This window comes from Apus apus, chromosome 4, assembly GCF_020740795.1.
Source record: "Apus apus isolate bApuApu2 chromosome 4, bApuApu2.pri.cur, whole genome shotgun sequence".
Classification (NCBI taxonomy): domain Eukaryota; kingdom Metazoa; phylum Chordata; class Aves; order Apodiformes; family Apodidae; genus Apus; species Apus apus.
In genome coordinates, this window is record NC_067285.1 from 39,054,654 (window position 1) to 39,076,445 (window position 21,792).

The 21,792-nt window shown below is 46.2% G+C and overlaps 1 protein-coding gene across 1 annotated transcript in view; it reads right to left on the reverse strand.

The window, feature by feature from the left end:
• Positions 1 to 21,400, reverse strand: part of CNOT6L (CCR4-NOT transcription complex subunit 6 like) — a 32,720-nt gene extending 11,320 nt beyond the window's left edge. The window contains exons 1-4 of the mRNA XM_051619477.1: positions 21,256 to 21,400; positions 2,137 to 2,258; positions 939 to 1,125; positions 310 to 395 (exon numbers count right to left, since the gene is read on the reverse strand). Coding sequence (XP_051475437.1) covers positions 310 to 395; positions 939 to 1,125; positions 2,137 to 2,248 — 385 coding nt within the window. The 5' untranslated portion in view covers positions 2,249 to 2,258; positions 21,256 to 21,400. The remainder of the gene's footprint in view (positions 1 to 309; positions 396 to 938; positions 1,126 to 2,136; positions 2,259 to 21,255) is intronic.
• Between the last annotated feature and the right edge of the window lie 392 nt (positions 21,401 to 21,792).

The window sequence follows — 21,792 nt, forward strand, 5'->3', positions numbered from 1 at the left end:
TCTGTCACCCTCACTGTAAAGAAGTTTTCCCCCATATTTCAATGAACTTCCCACGTTCCAGCTTGTGCCCAGTGCCCCTCATCCTGTCCCTGGGCACTGCTGAGCAGAGTCTGGCTCCATCCTCCTGCAACCACCCTGAGATACTTCCAGGCATTGATAAGGTCTCCCCTCAGCCTTCCCCTCTCCAGGCTGAACAGTCCCAGCTCCATCAGCCTTTCCTCATCAGGGAAATGCTCCAACCCCCCCAGTCATTTGTTGCCCTCCCCTGGACCCCCTCCAGCACTCCCAGGAATATTTAACTGTACTCACCTTTCAAACCTAGGGTTTGTAGCTGGAAGAGCCGTCCAAGTTCATAAGGCAAAACCCGTAACAGATTGTTATTTAAAAGCAATTCCCTGCAGCAAATGCAAAAAAAAAAAAAAACCCACAAAAAAACCACAAAACAAACAAACAAAAACAAACAAAAAAACAACAAACAAAAACAAACAACAAGCAACAAACCACTTTTGATGAGTATCACTTCAGAAGAAAACCCTTAAAGGGCATACAGCATTCATTTTCAAAGATGACACTTTTCACCCTGAATTTTTTTGTATTATGGAAAGAGATGCAAAGCTTCCCATTTCAGAGCACGACCAAAACACTTTCATAAGGCAAGAAAAAGCCACAAAACCCCCAGAACTCAAAATTAAACCAGGGAGGGTTTAAACACCAAGTCTTAAAGAATGTTTCAGAGCAGAATACTACACAGCTCACAGACATGTTTCTGTAAGAGATCAAAAAAGTAGGGTAATGAACCCAAAAGTAATAATTAGACTGAAGCTTTCCACTGATTTTGAAGTTTTCAGAATGATTTGAAATACAAGGATGGAAAGCCAACTAAATTTTTAGTCCCAATCCCTGATTTTTGAAAAGTTCACCAGAATCGTTTCTCTCACCTGAGAGATACCATGTTTCCTAGTTCTGCTGGTAAACTTCTGAGTTTGTTGGATGACAGATCCAAGTAAACCAGATTATGAAGCTTGGCAATATCAGGTGGAATGCGACTGAGATTATTGTCATTGAGGTGCAGAGCAGTCAGGTGTGTCAGCGACCAAAGCGATGAACTCAAGCTCCGCACTCGACCTAAAAAAGAAAAGCAAAGAACCACCTCCTCAGTCAGGTCTGCTCTCTCAAGCCATCAGGTACAAACTGGAACACCTTTGTCAGGACATGGACAGTGGAGTTGGAGTGCACCATCAGCAGGTTTGCTGATCACACCAAGCTGGAGGGAAGGGAGGCCATCCAGAGAGAGGGATCTGGACAGGCTTGAGAGATGGGCCCATGCCAACCTCAGGGTCAGGGCAATGCCAGCCACAAATACAGGCTGGGGGGAGAATGGACTGAGAGCAGCCTTGAGGAGAAGGACTTGGGGGTGCTGGTCAATGAGAAGCTCAACATGAGCTGGCACTGTGTGCTGGAGGCCAGGAAAGCTGGGGAGGGACTTTTGACAAGGGCTTGTAATGAGAAGACAAAGGGGAATGGATTAAAACTGGAAGAGGGAGATTTAGGTGAGACATTAAGAGGAAATTCTTTAGTGTGAGGGTGGTGAGGCCCAGGTTGCCTAGGGAAGCTGTGGAAGCCCCCTCCCTGACAGTGTTGAAGGGCAGGTTGGATGGGGCTTGGAGCAACCTGGGCTGGTGGGAGGTGTCCCTGCCCATGCAGGGGGGTTCGAACTGGATGATCTTGAAGGTCCTTTTGACTTTAACAGTTGTATGATTCTAGGAAACTGTGAGGGATGTCAGAACATGGGATTTCCAGTGTGAAACTCTACCACTTCACTGCAACACTTGCAACAGCTTGCAGAAGATACCTTTGTGTATCTTTTCTAGGAGTAGACTTTAACCCTCCCAGTTAAAAGAGACAGGTACAGCTCTAGGGAAGCAGATGTGCTGCCCAAAAACTTCCCTCTGATCTGAGTGAGTGTCTTCAAGCCACTGGGCTGCTGAGAGCCAGCCAAGCTCCAAGGCAACCTAGGGAGGCAGCTACTCCTCCCTGCCCAACTCAGGAAAACTGCTCCCACCACAGGATCCTTGATCTGCAAGTGACTCTGGGGCACCAACTCCTCCACTGAACCAAAACTGCAGAGTGACTCACCCGAGATCTCCAATTCAGCCCAGTGCGACTTCTTCCCGTTGGCTACCTCTTCTGCTGACATGATGGTGTAAATTCTGCGAGGATCTGGGGGATCATATTTTTCCTTTGGCATCCCTGTGAGTCTGAAAGACCATCACAACTGTTACTGTTGCTCAACAACACTTCTTCATTTCTAGCCTGCCAGGAGATCAGCCCCCCAGTGACACTGCAAAGAGACAGGCCCTGCTGTCCACGTACAATAAATATTACACTGACTTCAGCCTGACTACTGGATTTTCAACATATCAAGGCCTACTTCTGCACTCTTCTTAGACAAGACCTGAAATTGCAGTCTGAAGGGGAATTAGCTTCATCTATCTAGCTTTTGGTTTGTGCTTTTCCATGCTCAGGATCAGTCAAGACCTTTTTACTCTTAATGGCGTAGGAAACATGAAATGAGCTCAGGTGAAATTCCCAGGAGGTGTTCTTGTGCATACAAGCCCATACAGCCCAACCCAACACTTTTATATCAGATGCAGATGCAAAGTCAACCCATCTTATTCTCCAGATTCTTGTCAGAAGAGAGCTCTGATGTCCTGTTCAAAAAACACACACTCTCCAGATGACACAGGGAGAAGTCTCCCTCTGTATCTCCCCAAGACCATTGTGCTGAGAAAGACCTGGGAGGTTGTGGGGAAGTGAGAGGTGTTGTTTGAAAACATAAGATTAGCTGAACTTGCTGTTCTCTGCTCTTTTCCTCCCCAGACACACACAATCCACAAACCTTGCTTTTCTACAAATCCAAAGCAGCTGGTCTACAGCATGAAATTTCCTCCTCAACCATATATATTCCTACTACAACTGGCTGGAGGAGCTGGGAAGCTCTTCAAACAACTAGAACTGGTTTGGTTTGCTGAACTGACAAGACAGAAAACTATGAAGAACTTGTGGAAACTAGCTCAGGTTGTTGATTTGGGTTTTTTTTTCCCACTCATCCAACTAACCAAAGATTGCACATCCCCTTCATGAGCTAAAATCCTGCAGTTTTTTCCAGCTGCTGCAGGTAGCCAAAACAGCATTCCAGCACTGCACAGGAGCAGGAATTGTCAGGGTTGTCCCCTGGGAAAGGTCTCAGCTGCAGGTCTGGTGCTTCCTTCCCCAACGAGTGCCCAAGGAAATTCCATTCACAGGGAATTAAGGCTCTCTGTGGCCAGCACAGGGCAGGTGTGAGCCCTGTGTCTAATTATAGCCAACTTCTATTTCCAGGTGAAGTCATACGGTGAGGAAAGCTGCGGGGTAAGAGGATTCTGTGCTCACACTGCTCAGCTGCAGAGTGGGGTGATGAATGGAATAGATCACTTAAGGACACGGGATTAGACCCCAAATCCTTCCATTGTCCTTTCAGAACCCCAAAACTGGGAAGCGTGCTTCCCAACACAATCAAGAGTTACAGGCTGTGCTTCAGGAGTGCTTAATCTCTGGTACTCAGGTTTTGCTGGATTTATTCACTGTTAAACATGGGCAGAAGCAGGGAGCAGCCCCGGCCAAGAGCCACAGAAGCCTTATTCCACCTTTTCTCCCAAGCATAAGGGCATACAAAACTAATCTGCATTCCAGCAAGTCTCCACACAGCTCTTCCTGGATTTTCCCAGACCTCTGGAGCCAACCAGAGACATCCAGCAGAGCCATGAATTGAGACAGGAGGCCAAGAGAGAGCTTGCAGTCCCTGGCAGCTCGGCAGAGCGTGGTCCCAGCCCCAGTGCCTGCAAAGAAGCACATTGCCATGCTACTACCCCTTGTGTTCAAGCCTAACAACTCCAAGTAGCACCCAGAGGATCACCTGGTGTGCTTCTCAGTACCAATTCTACATGAAATACACCCAAATCAAGACCACAGTCCTAGTGTTTCCAGCATGGTGAGTCTGTCAGTGTCAAAAAGCAGCACGCTCATTTTGCAGCAAGCAAAGCTGTCACCTCCCTGCCACAGGATTACCTGCCAGGATCCTGTCCTAGGAAATGGGATTTCATGACCTGACAATTATTTATTTCATCCACAAGGCATGCTGCAGATGAGAAGGGGGGAAACCTGAAGGCTGGGTGGTGAAAATCAAGAAGAATACCAACAAGGGATTAAGGCCTATGGGCAGAAGGGAGTTTTTTGGATTTTAATCCTCAATTTTTTTAACTGATCCAGGTTTGGTTTTCATTTTGCCTTTTAATCTGTCATACCTTAAAACAATCCCTACTTGGACCACATCTGGAGCTAGGACATGGCAAAGTTTTGCTGCCCAATAGCCAGCATCAGTATCTGGGTGAGGCCTCTATGAATCACACTGTGCTTACCAGGTCTTCACATTCCTGTTTTCCACAGCATAATATTATAGCAGTACCAGACCCAGGCGGCTTTAAATTTCAATTTCTGTATCCTGGAACTCCTCCCTGCCTTGCCTCCTGCTGGCAAAAGCTTTGGCTGCACTTACTTCCTTACGGGCTTCTGAAGGTGCATTTCCAGCTAAAAAAGCAAGTTGGAAATTGTTTGTTTCTGCTTGGCTATGCCATGGCCAGCCAGACACAGATAGCAAACAGCTCAGGGGGGCTCAGACCAGCCAAGGGGCTTTGCTGTCACACACACATTGCTTCAAAGGCTCGAAGCAGCACTTGTCTCCTCCTCCAGCTTGCTGGGAACCAGAGTGGGGCTTGTCCTTTCCACTGCCAGACCCCAGTTCCTCACAGCAGGGCACAAATTGGACAAATAGCCCAGGGGCTGTTAGTGAAGACTTTAAAACCAGCATGGTTGGATCATCTGAGTCAGCCCGGACTCAGCCATACCTGCCCGTGGGCCGAGAGATGACCACTGACCAGGTGACACCCTCAAAAAGCTTCAAGATGATATTTTCCTCCTTGGCAGGGAACCCAATTAAAGGATGTTGAAATATTGCTTGTTACCAGAAGTGCTCTGCCAATTTAAAGCCATTTGTGGCAGTCAGAGGCCCTCCAATGTCATGAGCCCTGAACTGCGAGGCAAACGACACGCGCATTTTTCAGATATTAGTCACATCCATTTTATTTTGAAGTAGCAGTGAGTCAAACCAGCACCAGTGTAATTTCCACAGTTACAGAAAAGAGAAAACAAACCTTAAAAAAAATTAAATATATAAATTATTATTTTTTTCTGCTGCGTAACAGCAACATTGAGCAAGATTTGAAAGCCACCACATGTATTTTTTTTGACGCAAAAATGAATCCTGCCTGGGCTTCCAACTCCTGTCGTTCCCATCTCCCCCCTCTCTGCTTGTCCTGGAACTAAAACAATATCCAAAAAATCCCAACCTATTTTTGCTCGGTCTTCAGGGAGCTACACTGAGTTCCCTGAGTCAGTTAACCCCCCCAAATCAGACACGTACGAGTAAGGAACAAAGCAGGAAGATCCAGCCAGGGATGTGGGAACTGAAGCAGCGCTGATTGAGGTCAGCCCGAGCTGCTGCAGAGATGCACCCTGTGGGTTCAAGAAGGGCCTCTGCTAAAATTCAGCTAACACAGGTGTGACACGAGCAGAACATATAGATTTCATTGTTTTTTGCTTTTCAAGGGAGCCCCCCCCCAAAAAACATTCTTGCCAGCTTTTCTTCTGAAGAGTTCCCTTGGAAAACTTTTGAAGCTGCTAAAGCTGGTTCTCCACTACAAATCAAACCTTGTAAACTTACACAGTATGGCACTGAAACTGTGTAAAGAAAACCTGATTATGAGAACATCTGTGGTAAGAGTAATATTTAAGGTCTGAATGTTGATATCTGGGGGTTCCTAATAACGTCATGCTTATGCAGAAACATTTTGGCCACTAGTGCACCCTCAAAGGCCTAGAGATAACCAGCACAGCTGTGTTACTCAGCTGCAGCCCTAGATATGGTCCCAGGTGAACCTAAGCAGCTCTAGCTCAGCTGTGTATAAAAAGGACACAGGGGAGGCAATTTGGTTTGGAAGTGTTGCAAGCAGAAGGTCTAAGGCTGTGCTCTTTGAAGTTTTGTTTTTAGCTAGTGTTGTACTTGCTGGCTTTTGTGTAAGGGGCACCTGACTGCCAGTTAAAAGCCAAAAGAAAAAAATAAAAAGAAGGAATAATGTAACAGTGCTGAAGGTGTGAATACTGTGAAAGAAGGCAGTTTTGAGCTACCAGGCTGCACCACAGGCTTTTACTCTGAAGACACCTCTTTCTGGGCAACCAACAACAGGAGCTTCTATATACTCAGTGTTTCAGACAACCAGGTAAGAAGAGAAGAGGACTGCTCTTCTGGATTTAATTATCTATGACCTTCTAAAGTTATATAGGTATGGAGAGTATGAGATTGGGAGGATATAGCTAGCAGTGTGAAATATAAATTGTGTTTTTCTTAAGGAGAAGCTGAAAGCAGCCCTAGAAATTGCATCAACAAGAGAAAAAAAAAGGACAGACTGCTAGGGAATAAGAAAATTTTTAACTCAAAGTGTAATTTTTTTTTTGTATGGGTGGGGGAAATCAACAGCAGCTGTGAACATAGAAACTTTGTTCCATTACACAGCACATCCAAACAGACCAAAGTAACTATCTTGGGGTTGCTCTGAGGGATGAACTGCTTCACTGTTGCTTTTCATCAAGTCAGATCTCCTCTTCCAAAGGCAAATATTCCCATCAAGTAGAAGGATTAACCTATGTTCATTGGGAAGAGAAAGCCTGCTCAAAGCTGTCCAGGTTATTTGGTGTCTATGTTGCAGGAGGACTTGGAAGCCAGATAGGTGGAAGTCCCTTAGAGCTATGTGCTGCTGCAAAATAATGACCAGTTCCTTCCCCAGAGAGGTCAGAGGATACATTTATTAAATTTCAGTCACTATAATGTGTTGTTCCACTTCAGTTCTGTCATACCTCAATGCATAAATGAATTGTCTGCTTCTAATGAGGAAGCAAAGCCAAGAGACCTGCAACTTCCCCTCGTTCCTGTGTTCAGGGATGTGCTGGCACAACTGGAAATCCTTGCCTCCAGCAGAGTGACATTCTTGGTGATTTTCTTTTTTTTCAGTCTCTGTAGATAAATGAGTCAAACTGCCAAAGCATTTGGAAAACCAGCCAGCAGCTGGCCCTGAATCATTCCTCCTTCCTCTGCAGGATAACATCTCAGTGTCCATCCACTTCCATTGGGTGGAATTAAAAATCCTGCTGGCTGACCAGGCCGGAGTGTGTATAAACAAAGGCATACATTGGTTAAAGTTGGAAAGCTGGACCAGGAGCTGGAAAACAGAGCTGGTTTTATCTGTGTATTTTGTAAACGGGGCTAAATGGTTGCAAAGGGAGGAGAGGAAAGCTACTTGTCTGTAATAAGCTCACTCTGTTTTTATAGGAGTGTATGACAAAAGTCTTCCCATTTTGGTCTCCCAAGGGAGAAGAAGTACAGCCAAGACCCACAAATACAAAAACTGAGTTGGAGAACTTTGGGGGGAGGAGATGAAGATCAAGAAATACAGTGATTATTTAAGAGTATGTTAAACATATAGCATATTTAAAGCAAAAGTGCTAATGCTAGGACAAGTATATACGTGTTACCTTCAGGCAAGCTACCTAGTATATCAATATATATAGTATCTAGTGTAAATATGCTAGCAAGACAACATGCAGGGGGAATTTTGATGGTCTTTTGCTTGGATCTGAGTTTTCTTCATTGTGTTTTGCTGCAGGAACATGTTCAATCACCTCTGCACATGCTGCCTCTGCCAAGAGCTCAAGGAGCATGGTGAGCCTGCCAACAAAGGTACTGTCCCTTTTCAGTTTCTTATTCTGAGTGAGTTGATTGGGAATACAGATTCTCTATTAAATCAATTTAAATGCCTCATCACGGAGTATTTTGATTGAGAACAGGGGAAAAAAGCATTTTGTTACTGTCATTTCCCAATACTGAGATTTCAAACAATCTTTGAGGAAAGTATGATCAAAATACATAAACAGAGACTACCTGGATACAAGCAAGAATCCTACCAAGAGAAGGACAGTTAAACAGTAAGTGGAAATAAATGGCAAGGCAGAAGATTAAGTTTGAAGTGACCATTAAATCTAAGGGTTAACAATAAAATTTTCAAGCTTAGCACCATGGATCTAGCAAGAAACAATTAAGTCCACAAGTACAACTGAAAGAACAATCTTTAGTTTTATAAATCTGTAAAAGGATGTATTTATTTTCCTATAATTCATCCAAGAAATCTGTTTCTCAGCAGTCATACTGAGTCTGCTGTGCAAAGGGCTCATCTGCATGAACTCAGTAGGACTACTGAGCTCTACTCACTAGTAACCTCTTCTTTAGCAGAAAGAATCCAGAGTAAGAGAACTGTAGAAATCTAGAGCATTAAAGCTCATTGACTTCTATCTCCTTTCAAGTCTGCAGCAACAGTAACTCTGCCTTTGTAATGACCTGTAGGCAGGGCCTTAGCCCAGTTTGCTTTTTGGAAATAATCTGGGCTCCAAGTGGGAAAGAGACAAGACCTTCCTTCTGTAATGCTGTCAGCAAATCACATCAGCTTGTACTCATCTGCTAATGCTCTTAAAAATTTAGCAAGGTAATATGGGGGTTTTCCTGAACCACATCAGTAAAACCAAGCTTGCTCTATTAAGTCATCTTTGTTAATCTTGGCTTCAGTGCTTAAATTCTGTAACTTGAAACTTTTAGGGGGTCTTCACACACACTGAAAGCTGAAGGCTTCAATAGAACTGCCACTTCTGCTAAAGGACTAAGATAAACTATATGTAGAACATATTTCAACAATGTAAGCTTCAGAAGTCATTTTCACAGCCCTTCCTTGTAAAAGGCAGCTGTCCTTCAAGGACTACAGCTTGATATTGCAGCTGATGTAGGCAGCATAAGCAGAAGTGGAAAGACTGAAGTAGTGAGATCTCCACACTGGTGAGAAGATGAAAAGCTGCTCCTCTAAGCTGCAGCTGGTCAGGAGAAGGCACCTTTGTGCTGAGAAGCAGAAGGAAACAGACTCTTATTAGTGTGTTGCCCCTGCCTGACAATTTTATCTTTGTCATTGTCAGGGGAAACTCACAGCCATTCACCAGGTTTGGAAGAAGGAGGCTTCTTGATGGTGTAACTTCGGGGTTGGGAAGAGAGCACTACTGCTTGATAAACTTGGCTGGCAATTTGGAAAGTGCTGCAGTCCTTAGCAGAGTGGTGCCACCCCTGGAGGAACCTGCCTGCAGGATTCTGGACTTGCACTCACCCACTTAAGCTGGTGAACCCAGAAGTGTGCTGAAAAGGCCACAGCAACAACATGATGGAACTTGTCCAAACCCCAGTATCCTTTTTTTATTCCATATGGCACTCAGATCAGGCTCAGCTAGAGGAAGCTATTTAAGTTTTGCACGTTCAGTTTCACAGAAAACCCTCTTTGCTCATTAGTGAGTTCTTCACTGTGCAAGATGTGCAGCAGTTCAGCTGTTTCCACGGATTGGGAATACAGTGTCTGTTACCCTAACTACACAGCTTGCTTACTTTCCAGTAAGGAATTGCCTGGTTAAGGTACCAGCTCTGCTCACGTGCTGTGGGGGCCCTGTAAGGCAAGGACAAACAGACCCAGGAGAGGCTGCAGTGACACATTCAGCAGCCACCTCCTATGGGGCTGCTCACTTCCTCTACCCATCTTGACATCCAGCATGAGCAAGCACAGGGAAATTCAAGTTGGGGGTGGGAATAGTGAAGCACAGGAGTGACCAAGAACCTGGAGCTGGCAGTAAGTTCAGTGGTGGTGGGATCCCACGGGTTTCACACTATCACTTCAACAAAGAGCATAAAAGCCCAGAGAAGCACAGGAAGGTCTTAGAAGCAAATCCTGGAGGGGGGGGGAAGCAAGCAGCAAAAGCCAAGGGGAAGAGTGGGAAGGGAAGGAACAAGCTGTATTTGCTTAATTCTGGAGCCAACTGGCACTCACTTTATGGAAATGCTAATTGTCCTACTGACATACACCCACTAGTTATTTCCCCCTGTTCCCTCATCTCCTCTAAATGAAGTGTAGAATCTTTTCTTAAATCACAGGTAACACAAGAGTATCCAGGTTTCCACCCTTCCTTTTCCTCTGTCACACCCCCACTTACAAGAACATCTGAACTATTTACTGCATGGAAATACTATTCAGTATTATATAGTTATTTTTAAATGTTTGTACTTAGTTAACATTTCAGTCCTTACTCAAAAAGAACAGTTTCTGCTCTGTTTGAATCAGTCTGTTACCTCTTTGTGTACATGACAACTCCTGAATATCTGCATCAAGTCACAGAGTAATACTTGTCTCTGCAGCTGCCTTTCACATTTACTGCTTTCAAAGCAGCTCTTAGGGGCTAGTTTGCATGCAGACACAGGGCAGGTAGCTCCTCAAAAGCAAAGCAAAGCTCCTCTGCTGAACAGAAATGCATGCAAGGCGTCTACTATAGGGCAAGAAGAGTTTCAACAGACAGCTTGTAAATAAATCTATTCCAAAGCCCCCAGAGGGATGGTTTAAAATAGTACATGTATTTACACAAGGATCCCCCAGTAGTTCAGAGAAATGACCCATTTTCAATGCTGCCCCATCCCCTGGAGAGCACTGGTCCTTTAATGAGATACAGGACAGAGTGGCTTAAAGGATTAAGAGCTGAAGTCATTGGGAGTCTGGGGAAGGAGGCAGCAGCCAGTGCTGGATCAGTAGCAAGCACCAAGACAAAACACTGCCCTGTGCTGCAGGCACAGAAGAGCAGCTGCGTGTGGCTGCACCTTCCAGCAGAAGATCTTCCTAGGTAGTGGTCTGACAGTGATAGGACTGGGGAGACAAAATTCTCCCCACTAAGAACTGAGTAAGCTTAAAATGTCATGATGTGCCAGCATCCCTTTGAGCCTCTAGGGAAAGAGCTGTTTTATTGACAAGCCTAATCTGACACCTCAGTTCAGTCAGTCTTAGAAATGATAAAGACCCAGTTCAGGCTGCCCTGAGCCAATACTGTGTCTCATTCTACTCATCAGGATCAATAATTGGAGAGAAGTCAGCTATCGACCTGTGTTTTTGAACAAAACTACACCAGAATCATTAATTCATGCACACCTCTGCAGCAACTCCCAAGTGGTGTTCTCAATGAACATTGCTTCCTTTCTTTAAAATACAATTCAGATCATCAATAAACTTTCATCCTTCAAAGAAAAGTTTGTGCTAGGAGAAAAGAACAAATAAAATAATTTCTGTGACTCGGATGTTATCTTGCCCTTTAGGTGGTAGGCTGCTGAACTTCAAGAAAAGAAGCAAAGCCCAGCAGCACTTCAGCTTCTCTCCCTGTATAACAGCCAGCTTATTGCTCACAATCTGCTCTTTGCAGCAATAATTAACAACAGGGAAATCTGTCACCAGAAAACTTCAGATGGTTTTAAAATTATGCCTGCCCTGTCCAAATACAGGTAGATTTGGATGAGCCAAAGCTCAAGAATTTAAAAGAAAGGAGGAAAAAGTACACACCAGTAGTGCAAAGTGTCTTGCAATTGCTGGCACAGGAAATTAGCTTTTTCATATTACAGGCCACAGGATGCTGCACTGCTGCTCCAAGGAGCTAGGCTTATGTGCTCAGGAGAGGAGAAAGAAAAGGGACCTTTCTAAAATAAAGCTGTGTATAGGCATAAACCCCTTTGCTGCTAGGGTATATTTAAATGTACTACTTTGATTAAAGAAGTAAAAAAGCTTGCCTGAGAGCCTGAGAACAGCATATTATTTGGATATCAAAAAGCAGTTATTCAGCTGCTTCTGTATCTGATTCCCCAAATCTTTCCCTTGTGTATTTACACGATGTTTAAACTTCCAAATATTGGATTTAGTTTTAGGATCAATGCTGATGAGTAACATACACTCTTCTAGCTGCATTCCAGCAAGCTGGAAAACAAGAAACTCCAGCAACAACAGCCCCAGACAATCTCTGTGGGGACCAGGGAATTCACCTCTGACAGGAAAGTGAGATGCTGCTACCTGGAGGATTCACTGCGAGCATCTGTGCAATTTGACTGCAACAAGACACACAAGAGCTGGGATCTTTAGTGAGTCCAGACACTACTCAGTGCAGGAGGAATCCTGCTCTCTAATCCAAAATTAGCAGAAGGCTTACCCTGCTGCCCAGAACAATCACTAATATTTAGTTTATTAGAAGGAAGTAGGCCATGTGGGAGCAAACCCTGAGGTGTATGTTAGCTGGCAGGGGCATGGCTGAGAACTGACACAAACTGCACTCATTCCTCTGCCAGAAGAAAGGCTGAACGTGGGTGGATTCCTTTGTTCAGCCACTTGAAGGGATTTCATCTGAAGTGTGTGCATCACCTAACCAGGGAACACCTCTGGCAGTGTCTGCAGCACTTTTTCACACAGGACAGTCTTCTGATATTCCTCAATATACTAGCACGTGAGAAGTTAATTCCAGAGTTCCCTAATGTCTGCGTTTGCAAAAGCTTCCCCACATTCTCCCTCCTATCATGTTAAGTTTTGGTCACAGCCCTTTCCCTGTGGATTTGGAGTTGCACCAACCATTGGGCAACATCGAAGAGCTGTGGCCCTGACGCTCACCTTCAGGGCACTGAGGTGCCAGGAGGTCCAAGTACTCCTGACACTAAGTGCTGTATAAACCTGCAAAGAAGATGGTAATCTCTGGAAGGAAGTCAGAGAAGAGAAATCCAGTGTGAAGGCCTGCTCCTACCAAGCCTCACTCACCACTGGGTTGCATGCACACCGTTCCTGTACAGAAACAGAGCCTAAAGCAAGAGTGCAGACACAGAGGGCATGCAGAAGAGGCAGGTATGGATTCAGGAATGCTGCAGCATTGTTGACAGTTTGAGGCTTTAAACCACATAATTTTCCTAGTAGAAAATACTTTGGAGTTGTACTCATCTCCCTTGCATAAAGAGCCAGGATTCTGTCCACACCTGCAGCTGCCATGAAATAAATGGCCGGCGATTTACAATGGAACGGTACCAGCTCTGCACGCATGGGGAGCTTTGTTTGGCAGCACCCAAACCAGGGGTGGTTACAACAGGCAGAAAAACACCTTGCAGCTCATCAGAGCTACTCTATCTGCAGTCTTCAAGTCAAACCATAGACCAAAAAATACATCCAAGATTGAAACAGATAAAAGTCTGCAAAAAGGCTACGTGACCTTGTAATGTGAGACACTTCCAAGAGATCTTAGTACTACAAAATCACCCCAAAACCATCCTATTCCATACATAGGTCTCAAATACTTTATATAGGTGCTTCTCTCATCCACTCAAAATATTCCTTATTTATCTGATGAACTCCACTCCTTCACAATCTTTTGCTCCAGACTAAGAAGGAAGTGGATTATTGCACAGGTACAAACATGTGCTTGGAGACTGAAAAACTCCCAATGGTAAAGTGTAATTTAGTTGCAGGAAAAAATGCAAGCCAAGGGCCATCTGACCATCTGAACCCAACTTTTCCTGGCACTTGTGACTGTATTCTGGTATGTGAGAAGTTGTCTGGCCCCATTTTCCTTTTGCTTTCTTAACTTTCCAAAACAAAAAGGGATTAGAGGAAAGGCGTTCACAAGTGGAATTTTCTGCTGGGTGGATAATTCATCCTTGTGCTAGCCCTCTCCCACATCCAGGGCCATTTGTAGATTAGTTTAAGAGAATAAATACAAATTGAATTTTAAAGTATAGAAGGACTAACAAGTTTTCTGCAACTACATTCAGCACTGCCCCACTTGGTCTCTTCCTGCCAGGAGCTCTGAGTTCCCTGTGTCTAAGAAAAAAGCCAAGGGGAACATTTTCTTTTCCCTGGACAGCACAATTTCTGTCAACTTTTATGTCCCTTGCAAATTCAAATTAGTTTCCCTTCAGTATCAGCAGGAAGCTCTGTCCTGCAGCAGCCTGTGCTGTGTGTGCGAGGGCTGAGCAGCACATACCGGGACATGCTCCCACAAGCAGCAGGGGAACCAGCCTTTCCCAAGGAGGCCAGGAAAGGCTGGCAGTGGTTCCCAGCTGCCTTTCTCCTCACGAATGTCATGGTGACAACTCTGTGCTTTAATTCTGTTCCAGCTCTCAGCCTGAAGCCACAAGAAGAACAAAGGATGTTCTCCACATGTCAAGGTTGACTCAAGATGCTTACTTGAGGGAGATATGTCCCCCTTGAGTGATCGGGAAGCTTATTGACTTCCAACAAGTAAGGCAAGCAAGTCTTGGGTTTGCATTCACCTCCACCCCCAAGAGCAAACTTCCTAGCTTGCGTGGAAGACACAAAAGTGCTTGAATTGGGGTACTTCCATCAGAAACTCTTCAATACCTTTCTAGGCCATGAAATCTTAGCATTAAGCACTAGGACCAGGAACAGCTGCAGACCACAGACTTGAAAACATCTGCAGGACCTTTCCACTCTGCTGTTTATGAACTATAAGATGGTCATATCCAGCAAAGCATACAAAGTATGTTTTCTGCTTTCCCCCTTCCTCAATTTTCCTGCAAGTCTTGGATGGGAAAAAAAAACCCAAACCAGATAAAAATCTGGAGCAGGAAGTCTTCCTCAAGTGCTCCTTTCTTGACGTACTCCAAGCCAAGCCAAGCCAGAACCTCCCGAGAGAGCCTTTAGATTCATTTCTTAGGAAGGAAAAAACAAGCAAAACTGACTTGTGATTAGAAGGCACAAAGATGTTCAGTCAGATGGAAGCATTCCTGAAAAGCGAGGGGGAAAACTATCCAATCAATTCATTCAGCAGCCCTAGAGGGTAAACAGCAAACTGGAGCACAGTCTACAAATCCTGACTGTTACTAACAGTTTGAGCAAAAGCAGATGTTTTTTTGTAGTTACCTTTGTGTTTGTGAAATCTGGTGAACTAAAGTATTTTGGACGACCCTGACACCAAAGCAACAAGGACAAAAAGAAGATGGGGTCACTTTGCACTATTGCTCCCACTGTGAGGTTCAGGTCTCTTAACTCAAGAGAACAAACTCACTTAAAGAAGGTGGTTTCAGCTGGTAGTGGACACTCAAATGACAGCAAAAGGGGCTTTCTGGGTTTAAAATCTACCCAAAAGGCACACATCTTAATTAGCATTCATAAAACTTTGCTCAGCAGCCTGTAATCACCTCCTTTTCAAAATGATCTCTCAGTAAAGCAGGTTTCTGTAGTTGTCAAGGTGTCTTAAGAAGAAAACCTAAGGTATTTTTTTAACGTGGGGAAAGCTCCTTTTTAATCACTGGCACCCGGTGAGGTGAAAGGTGGGTATCCCTTCTGTCTGTGACTGTGAGCCACAGTTTGTGTATTGCTAAGCAGAAGGCAATTCCCTTTCCCCCTCATTTTTCCTGAGGTGACCCTTCTCCATGCCTGCCTCAGAAGTGCACACCAAAACCTGCCTCTGCAGCCACGCAAGGCTCAACATTCCTCTCTCTTCTACCACTTGCACGGTTGTCTCAGCCCACCAGTATTTTCCTGCCTTTAAAAAGCATTTAAGATAGTTGGTTTGATTTTGTTGGGGTTTTTTTTGTTTGTTTCAGGTGGAGACTGGAGAGCTTTTGACTTGCAGTAGTAGCACTGTAAGAACTGGTGACCATGAAAAAGGACACCTGGGAGCTTTGATTTGCCTTCCCCTTTCCAACACAGGCCTCCGGAGACCACAGGTGGGTGCGTAACAGGAAGGCCAAAGGCCCAGGGGTTTTTTTGGAGGAGTGCTGCCTCTGGTAGTTTCCCAGCTATAAAAATTCCTCCTGCTTCTAGCCAAGGGCACAATAGGTCTGCCTTTATGCTTGGTTTAGGGTAAGGAATCCCAGTTCACACCAGTGGGCGTGGTGGCAGGGTGCTCTGAAGGATTCAATGGTTTGGGTCTGTAAATGGTCATTTACTAATCCTCAAGCTGTAAATGGGGGGGGATAGACCCCCAAAACTAAAAACCCTTCTGAAGATCTGTCACCCCAAGGACTCTGAAAGTCTATGCTCCCTCCTGAGGGTTGTTATTCCTAGACTTTTCCCACAATGACAAGTACTGACCATGGTGGTCAGCAAGACAGACACTTTGGAGGGACAAGTGAAACAGTGCCAGAGTCCCGATGGACCTGGGAAGTGCTGCTGTTTTGATCCCAGCAGCGAGGCAAAGAGCAAAAACCCCTCCTCTTCCTCTCTCCTCTGGCCCTGCTCTCACTCTTGTGCTCAAAGTGGAAGTTTCAAAAAGAGTCTCATTTCTCTGCTTGGGAGGTCAGGGCACCTTTGTTAACAGGGACCATGCTGTACATCTGGAATATGCCAGCAACAATGTACACGTGGTGTTAACTTTAGTTAGAATATGCATCTATGCCACAGACACCACATCCTAGGAGATCTGCTGGGAGAGTCCTACAGCCCTTATCTCATTTTATACACCTTTCCTGGAGAAAACACAAAGCTCCTTTCTAGGCGCACAGAACGTGAAAGACAATAACCCATTCTAAGCATAAACAGCTCCAATGCTGTGCAATCATAAAACACCATTAATCATTTACATCAGGAAATGCCCCAATAAGGGTGAACACACACAGCCTTATCTGTTCCTTGTGTACACACGCCGGTTACAAGCTCTAGTTAAATTACACATGCATTACACACACAAGGGCTAAATGGGGTCCTGTTCCTAAGCCCCAAGTGCTGGCTTCCTATGACTTCAAAACCCTCTGTGTTCAGTGACTGCACATGAGTTGTACCTAAAATTGCTGAGCATTTCTGTCAGTGCTGGTTTAACATCCCCCCTTGGAAGGGGTAATATGTTTTTTTTCTTGTAGGACAATGATATAAGGCATTTCTGCCCACTTTTAATCACATTTTCAATGACCACCTTTCAGACCCAGGACAAAAAGCTTTCTGGTAGTGTCTGAACACTGTGAAGACACTTATTGATCCTCTGTAGGGACGTGCAAGCAGCTGCAAAAATTCTTCTTCTAAACACAATCCTAGAGCAAATTTTTTTGAGAGATTTTCTTCCAGTGCTGCTCTTTTTTATGCAAAGTAATTCCAGGTTTGTTTTGGGTTGTTTTCTTTTTTGTTTGTTTGGGTTAGGTTTTTTCTTGTGGATTGGTTTTTTCTTGTTTAGAACTCTAAAAGAGGAGATTTCTCCCAAATAACAGGAACCAGGTCAAGTCCAGTGCCTTGCCATTACAGGGAGTTGTCACGTAGCCTTTTTGTGAATTTGTCAAGTTTCTAACAAAGCCAGTCAGCATGTTCAGCTACAGGCACCTCACTCTCTGAGATCTACTCCAAAAAGAGGCAGCAATGGATCCCTTCAATCCTGTGTATACAGACTCTTTTTGTCATCTCCTGTGGGATACTTCAGAGTTTGCTTTGTCCCCATTAAGTTGTTTTGGTTTTTTTTTGTAAAGGAGTGGGAGTCTTGTGGCAGGAGGTACCTGTGTGAAGTTTGCTGACACAGACCAGAGATGTACAAGCCTTGTAAGATGGGGAAGGAGAGAAAGAGAAAAAGAAACCTCTTTGCTTTCATCTTTACAGGTGAGATGGAGAAGCTGTGCAGACAAATCACTGAAACCCAAAGAATTACTCAGAAGGTGAGGTTCCACAGTACTGCCACTGCTGAACTGAGAATCGACACAGGGGACACAGACAAAGGCAGAGGAGAGCTCATTACATCTTTGCAGCCCTAACAAATCTGCTCCAGACAGAAGAAACTCAGTTCAACTGAAGAATTCAAGTTACAAGCATCCAGGCCTTGACTACAGGCTATCATCAAGAGAACCCCAGAATTTGGGGGGGGGGGGGGGGAAATATTACAAGAGGCTTAGCATTTAATGCTCCAAAGTAGCAAATCCACAGCAAATCCTCCTGAATCTAATATGCCTAAGACATACTTTAACTTATTTTTTAAAGTTTTCTCAAATGCCATTTTATGCTTCCAAACAACTAAGCTCCACTGTTATAATCTGCTGCCTCAGTATTCTGCAAATCAGGTTACACCCAGAGCCCTGAGTGCCCTTCTGGCACCCCAAAAGCTCTTTCCAGTAAATAGTAAGCAAGCCATTTATTCGTATTTATCTCCCCCTTTAAACCCAAGTAACCCAAAAGTGTCCAACAGATTAAAGCTGATCTAAGCAGTATTTGGGGTTTTTTTTGCAGTTTGCTCTAAACTTATGCATGTTACTGACACAATTTTATAACTTAAAACCACAATTATATTGAAAGGGTTTTAATAAGAAAAAAAAATGCACCTCCCTATTTGTGCTCATTCACTCTGAACAAAAAGACAGTGGATGCTGGGAGCTAGCTCAATTTAAGCTTTACTTAATTTCAATCTAAAAGACTGAGAAGAAAAGACTTCACCCAGTGTGGGAATTAATTAATTTTTCTCCAGTGATGCCTGTTAATTTTACTACCAGAGTCCACACACACCTTGGGATCACTTTCTGGCTTATTTCTTGTAAGACTGGTGTGAAAGCTAAATATTACCATGCTTGGCAAACTTGGTCAAAAGCCTGTCTTGCTCTTTGCAAAACCAAGATGGTTAATGAGAAACAACCGCAGCCCATATAGGAAAAAAAAAAAAAAAAAAAAAGGAAACTCCCAGTTCATTGGGTGGAATGGAAGTTTTAGAAACAGCTTTGGATGGAAAGACAACAAGTAGCAGCCATAATACCACTTACTTCCAGAAGAGAATTGGAGAATTCCTGTTCCAAATGTGACTGAGCTCCTATGGGATGGAAGAAGATGAAGAGAGGAGAAGCACAGACAGAAAATGCACCCTGACCTGTTGTCCCTTCTGAGCCAGACACACTAATGTCTGATGAGGCTACATCTCTGGGATCACGGTGCTTTCGTGGCTACCAGGAGAGGGAGAAACACCCTTTAAAAACGAAAACAAGCTATATCAGTGAAAGTGCACTTTAGCAGATAACTGCTTCTACAGCTGGGGCTTCTGCTGGCACAGCTATGTCAGTCACGGGTCACACTTCGTCACAGCGCTCGCAGACAGAGCTGTGCCAGCAGAAGTTGGCCATATAGACCTGGTGGGAAACTCAGCAGTGGCTAAAATGAATCTGCAAAGTTTACTGGGGTTTGTGCAGCTGCCAAACAAAGTTTTTTCCAACAGTCTGATGATGGGTAGTCTTACTCTCGTGCTGCTGACACGTTACGATGGTGGCTTCCAAGGACAGAGGAAGCCTAAACTTAGCTCAGGAACGTGGCAATGCCTATCAGCTATTTACATTGTACTTTATCCTTCAATTAAATACACAAACTAAACCAGAAAGAGCCCCCACAGGAAGAAAAGATAGAGTAAGCTAAATTCTGCTGTACTCAGAGTAGACCACCCTCACTTTTAATAGTAAGAGAAGAAGAAAACTGAAGTGTTGAACAGTGTTTGCTTAGCAGACAGCAAAACAATATTCTCCCTGTTCAGTTCAACCAGCCAAACTGTAACAGGGCTTTGGTCATCTTCAGTCTCCTCTGAAGACAGTGGGTGAGGAGATGTAACACCCGAGCTGACAGGCAAACAAAAGCTGTACTCAGATGCACCGACACCGTCCCGCGGGCTGTGCGCACGTTGTGATTCCAGAGCATGGAGCAGCAAGATGTCAGGAGCATTCCATGCCCATCTGCTCTGGAGCAAAAAAAATCATAACAATCCAACCGTAACTAAACGCCCTCCACTCTCGATGGGGGGGAAGAAAGCAAGTGCCTGGGTGCCTCTGAACCTGCCTGCACTCAATAGTGTGCAACAGCCACCCCGAAGCACAGAGCGGTGGGGAGAAGGGCTACGTCCAGGAAGCCAGGTCAGGCTGCAGCACTCACAGGAAACCTCAGACATAAAGCCTGCCTTTATCTTCTGTGAGGGACCACCAGCACGTGGCTGTACCTCGAGTGGGCCGCGTTTCAGAGGAGCGAGTTCGGCGCTAGGAATTTCACCACCCCTTCCCATGTTGATAGGCAGAACCAGAACTCCTGTGTCTGGGCTACACCCTTGCCCGAGCTCTCTGGCCCTCCCAACTGGGATACAGCTTCTAGAAATTCCTTGTGTTGTGTCACAGGGATGACCTTTTTTGTTAGGTATAATGTGCTTTTTTTTAATTATTATTTTGATGGGGAAAAAAACACCGGGGCAAAGACATCTCAAAGGAGCAGCAGAGGCTAAAAATAGGCATATTATCACTTTCGTTATCAGCCATGTCTACACACACAATAAGTACAACCATGACTGACTGGTAGATGAGGTGTTTTCCCCTCCAGGTTAGTTTTAGCTTGCAGGGGGAGTGCGTTTGTGTTCGGCTGAGCAGCAGCGAGCCACAGAGAGGGGACGGCACAGGTACCAATTGAACTGTTGCAAACCAGCTTAAACAGGGCCACCTAAAGTTCCTGTCAGCGGGCTAGCTCATGCAAAGCTGTAACTCCCCAGAGCAAACACTTAGCCTACTCAAAGTTTCAAAAATGGCCTGGTAAAGGCTCCTTGTGCGAAGATTCCAGCAGGTCAGATGCAAGAAAAGAGCAGACAGCAACCAAGCCCCCCCCCCCCCCCCACTCCGCCTTACTCACCGAGAGGACTTCAGTTTTAAAAAGCAAGCCCCGAAGTGCCACAAAAACTCAGCGTTTAGGTGCCCTGCCTGAGCTCGGAGGCCGGTTTTTCTGGGAAAGGGATGCTCCCGCTGTCTTCTCCACGCTGCGGGGAGCAGCCGCCTCCTCAGAGCCAACCCCCCCAAGGCTGGCAGGCGGGGTGGGATATGGGGGGGTGGGATATGGGGGGGGGGGGACCCCCAAGACAAGCCGCCCCATGGCCAGGCTTGGGCCCCACAGCCGCGCTCCACCCCCACCGCCCCCCAGCCAGGCCCGGGGGGGGGGGGGGTGGGGAGCCCGGCACCCCCCAAAAAGCAGCTCAGGGCAGGGTGGTGATGGTGAGGTGAGGAGGTGTGGGGGGGGTGGTGGTTTTAGGCCCAGTCTCCACCAGGCCTAGAGCCGCGACCCCAGCTCCTTCCTCATCCCCGGGTTGGGATATTCACGCAGCACCCCCCAAGACAAACAACACCCACACAGAGCTGGGTATACCGGGGTGTCGGCCCCGGCCCCGGCGGGGCCCGACATGGCGGCGCGGGGCCCGTTTCCCCGCTCCCCCCCGCCCCGGCCAGGCCCCGCCAGGCCCCGCCGGGCTCACCTGCATCCGGCGCGGCGGAGCGGCGGCAGGACGGCGGCGGCAGGACGGAGGCGGGGAGGCGGGCAGCAACGACATGCAGGCGGCCGGCCCGCCGGGGGAAAGCGGCGGCCGGGCCGGGGAACGGAGCCGCGGGGGCCGGGGCGGCGGCGGCAGCGGCGGCGGGGAGGGCGGAGGAGGAGGAGGAGGCGGGCGCGGGGAGGCGGGTCTCGGGCCCTGCCAGCACCTGCCCGCGGTCCTGGGGGAGGGGGTGGGGGGTGGACACAGGCAGCAGCGACTCAGGGGACCCCGGGAGGGTGGGAAGTGGGGGAAGACACCCCGCTTTTACCTCAGGATTCCGTTGGTGGCAGCCATAGAGCCCCCCCCGGGATGGGGGGGGGGGGGGGAGGGAAGAGCGTCCGGCCCTTAAAACCCCCAAGCGCAGGAGCACAACCCGCTTTTACCTCACGGTGTTGGGAGGTGGTTGTCGTCGGAGGGGCAGGAGGCATCTCTGGGGAGGCTTTTTGGGGGGCTGCTTGTTGTCGTCGTCCCCCCAAAAGC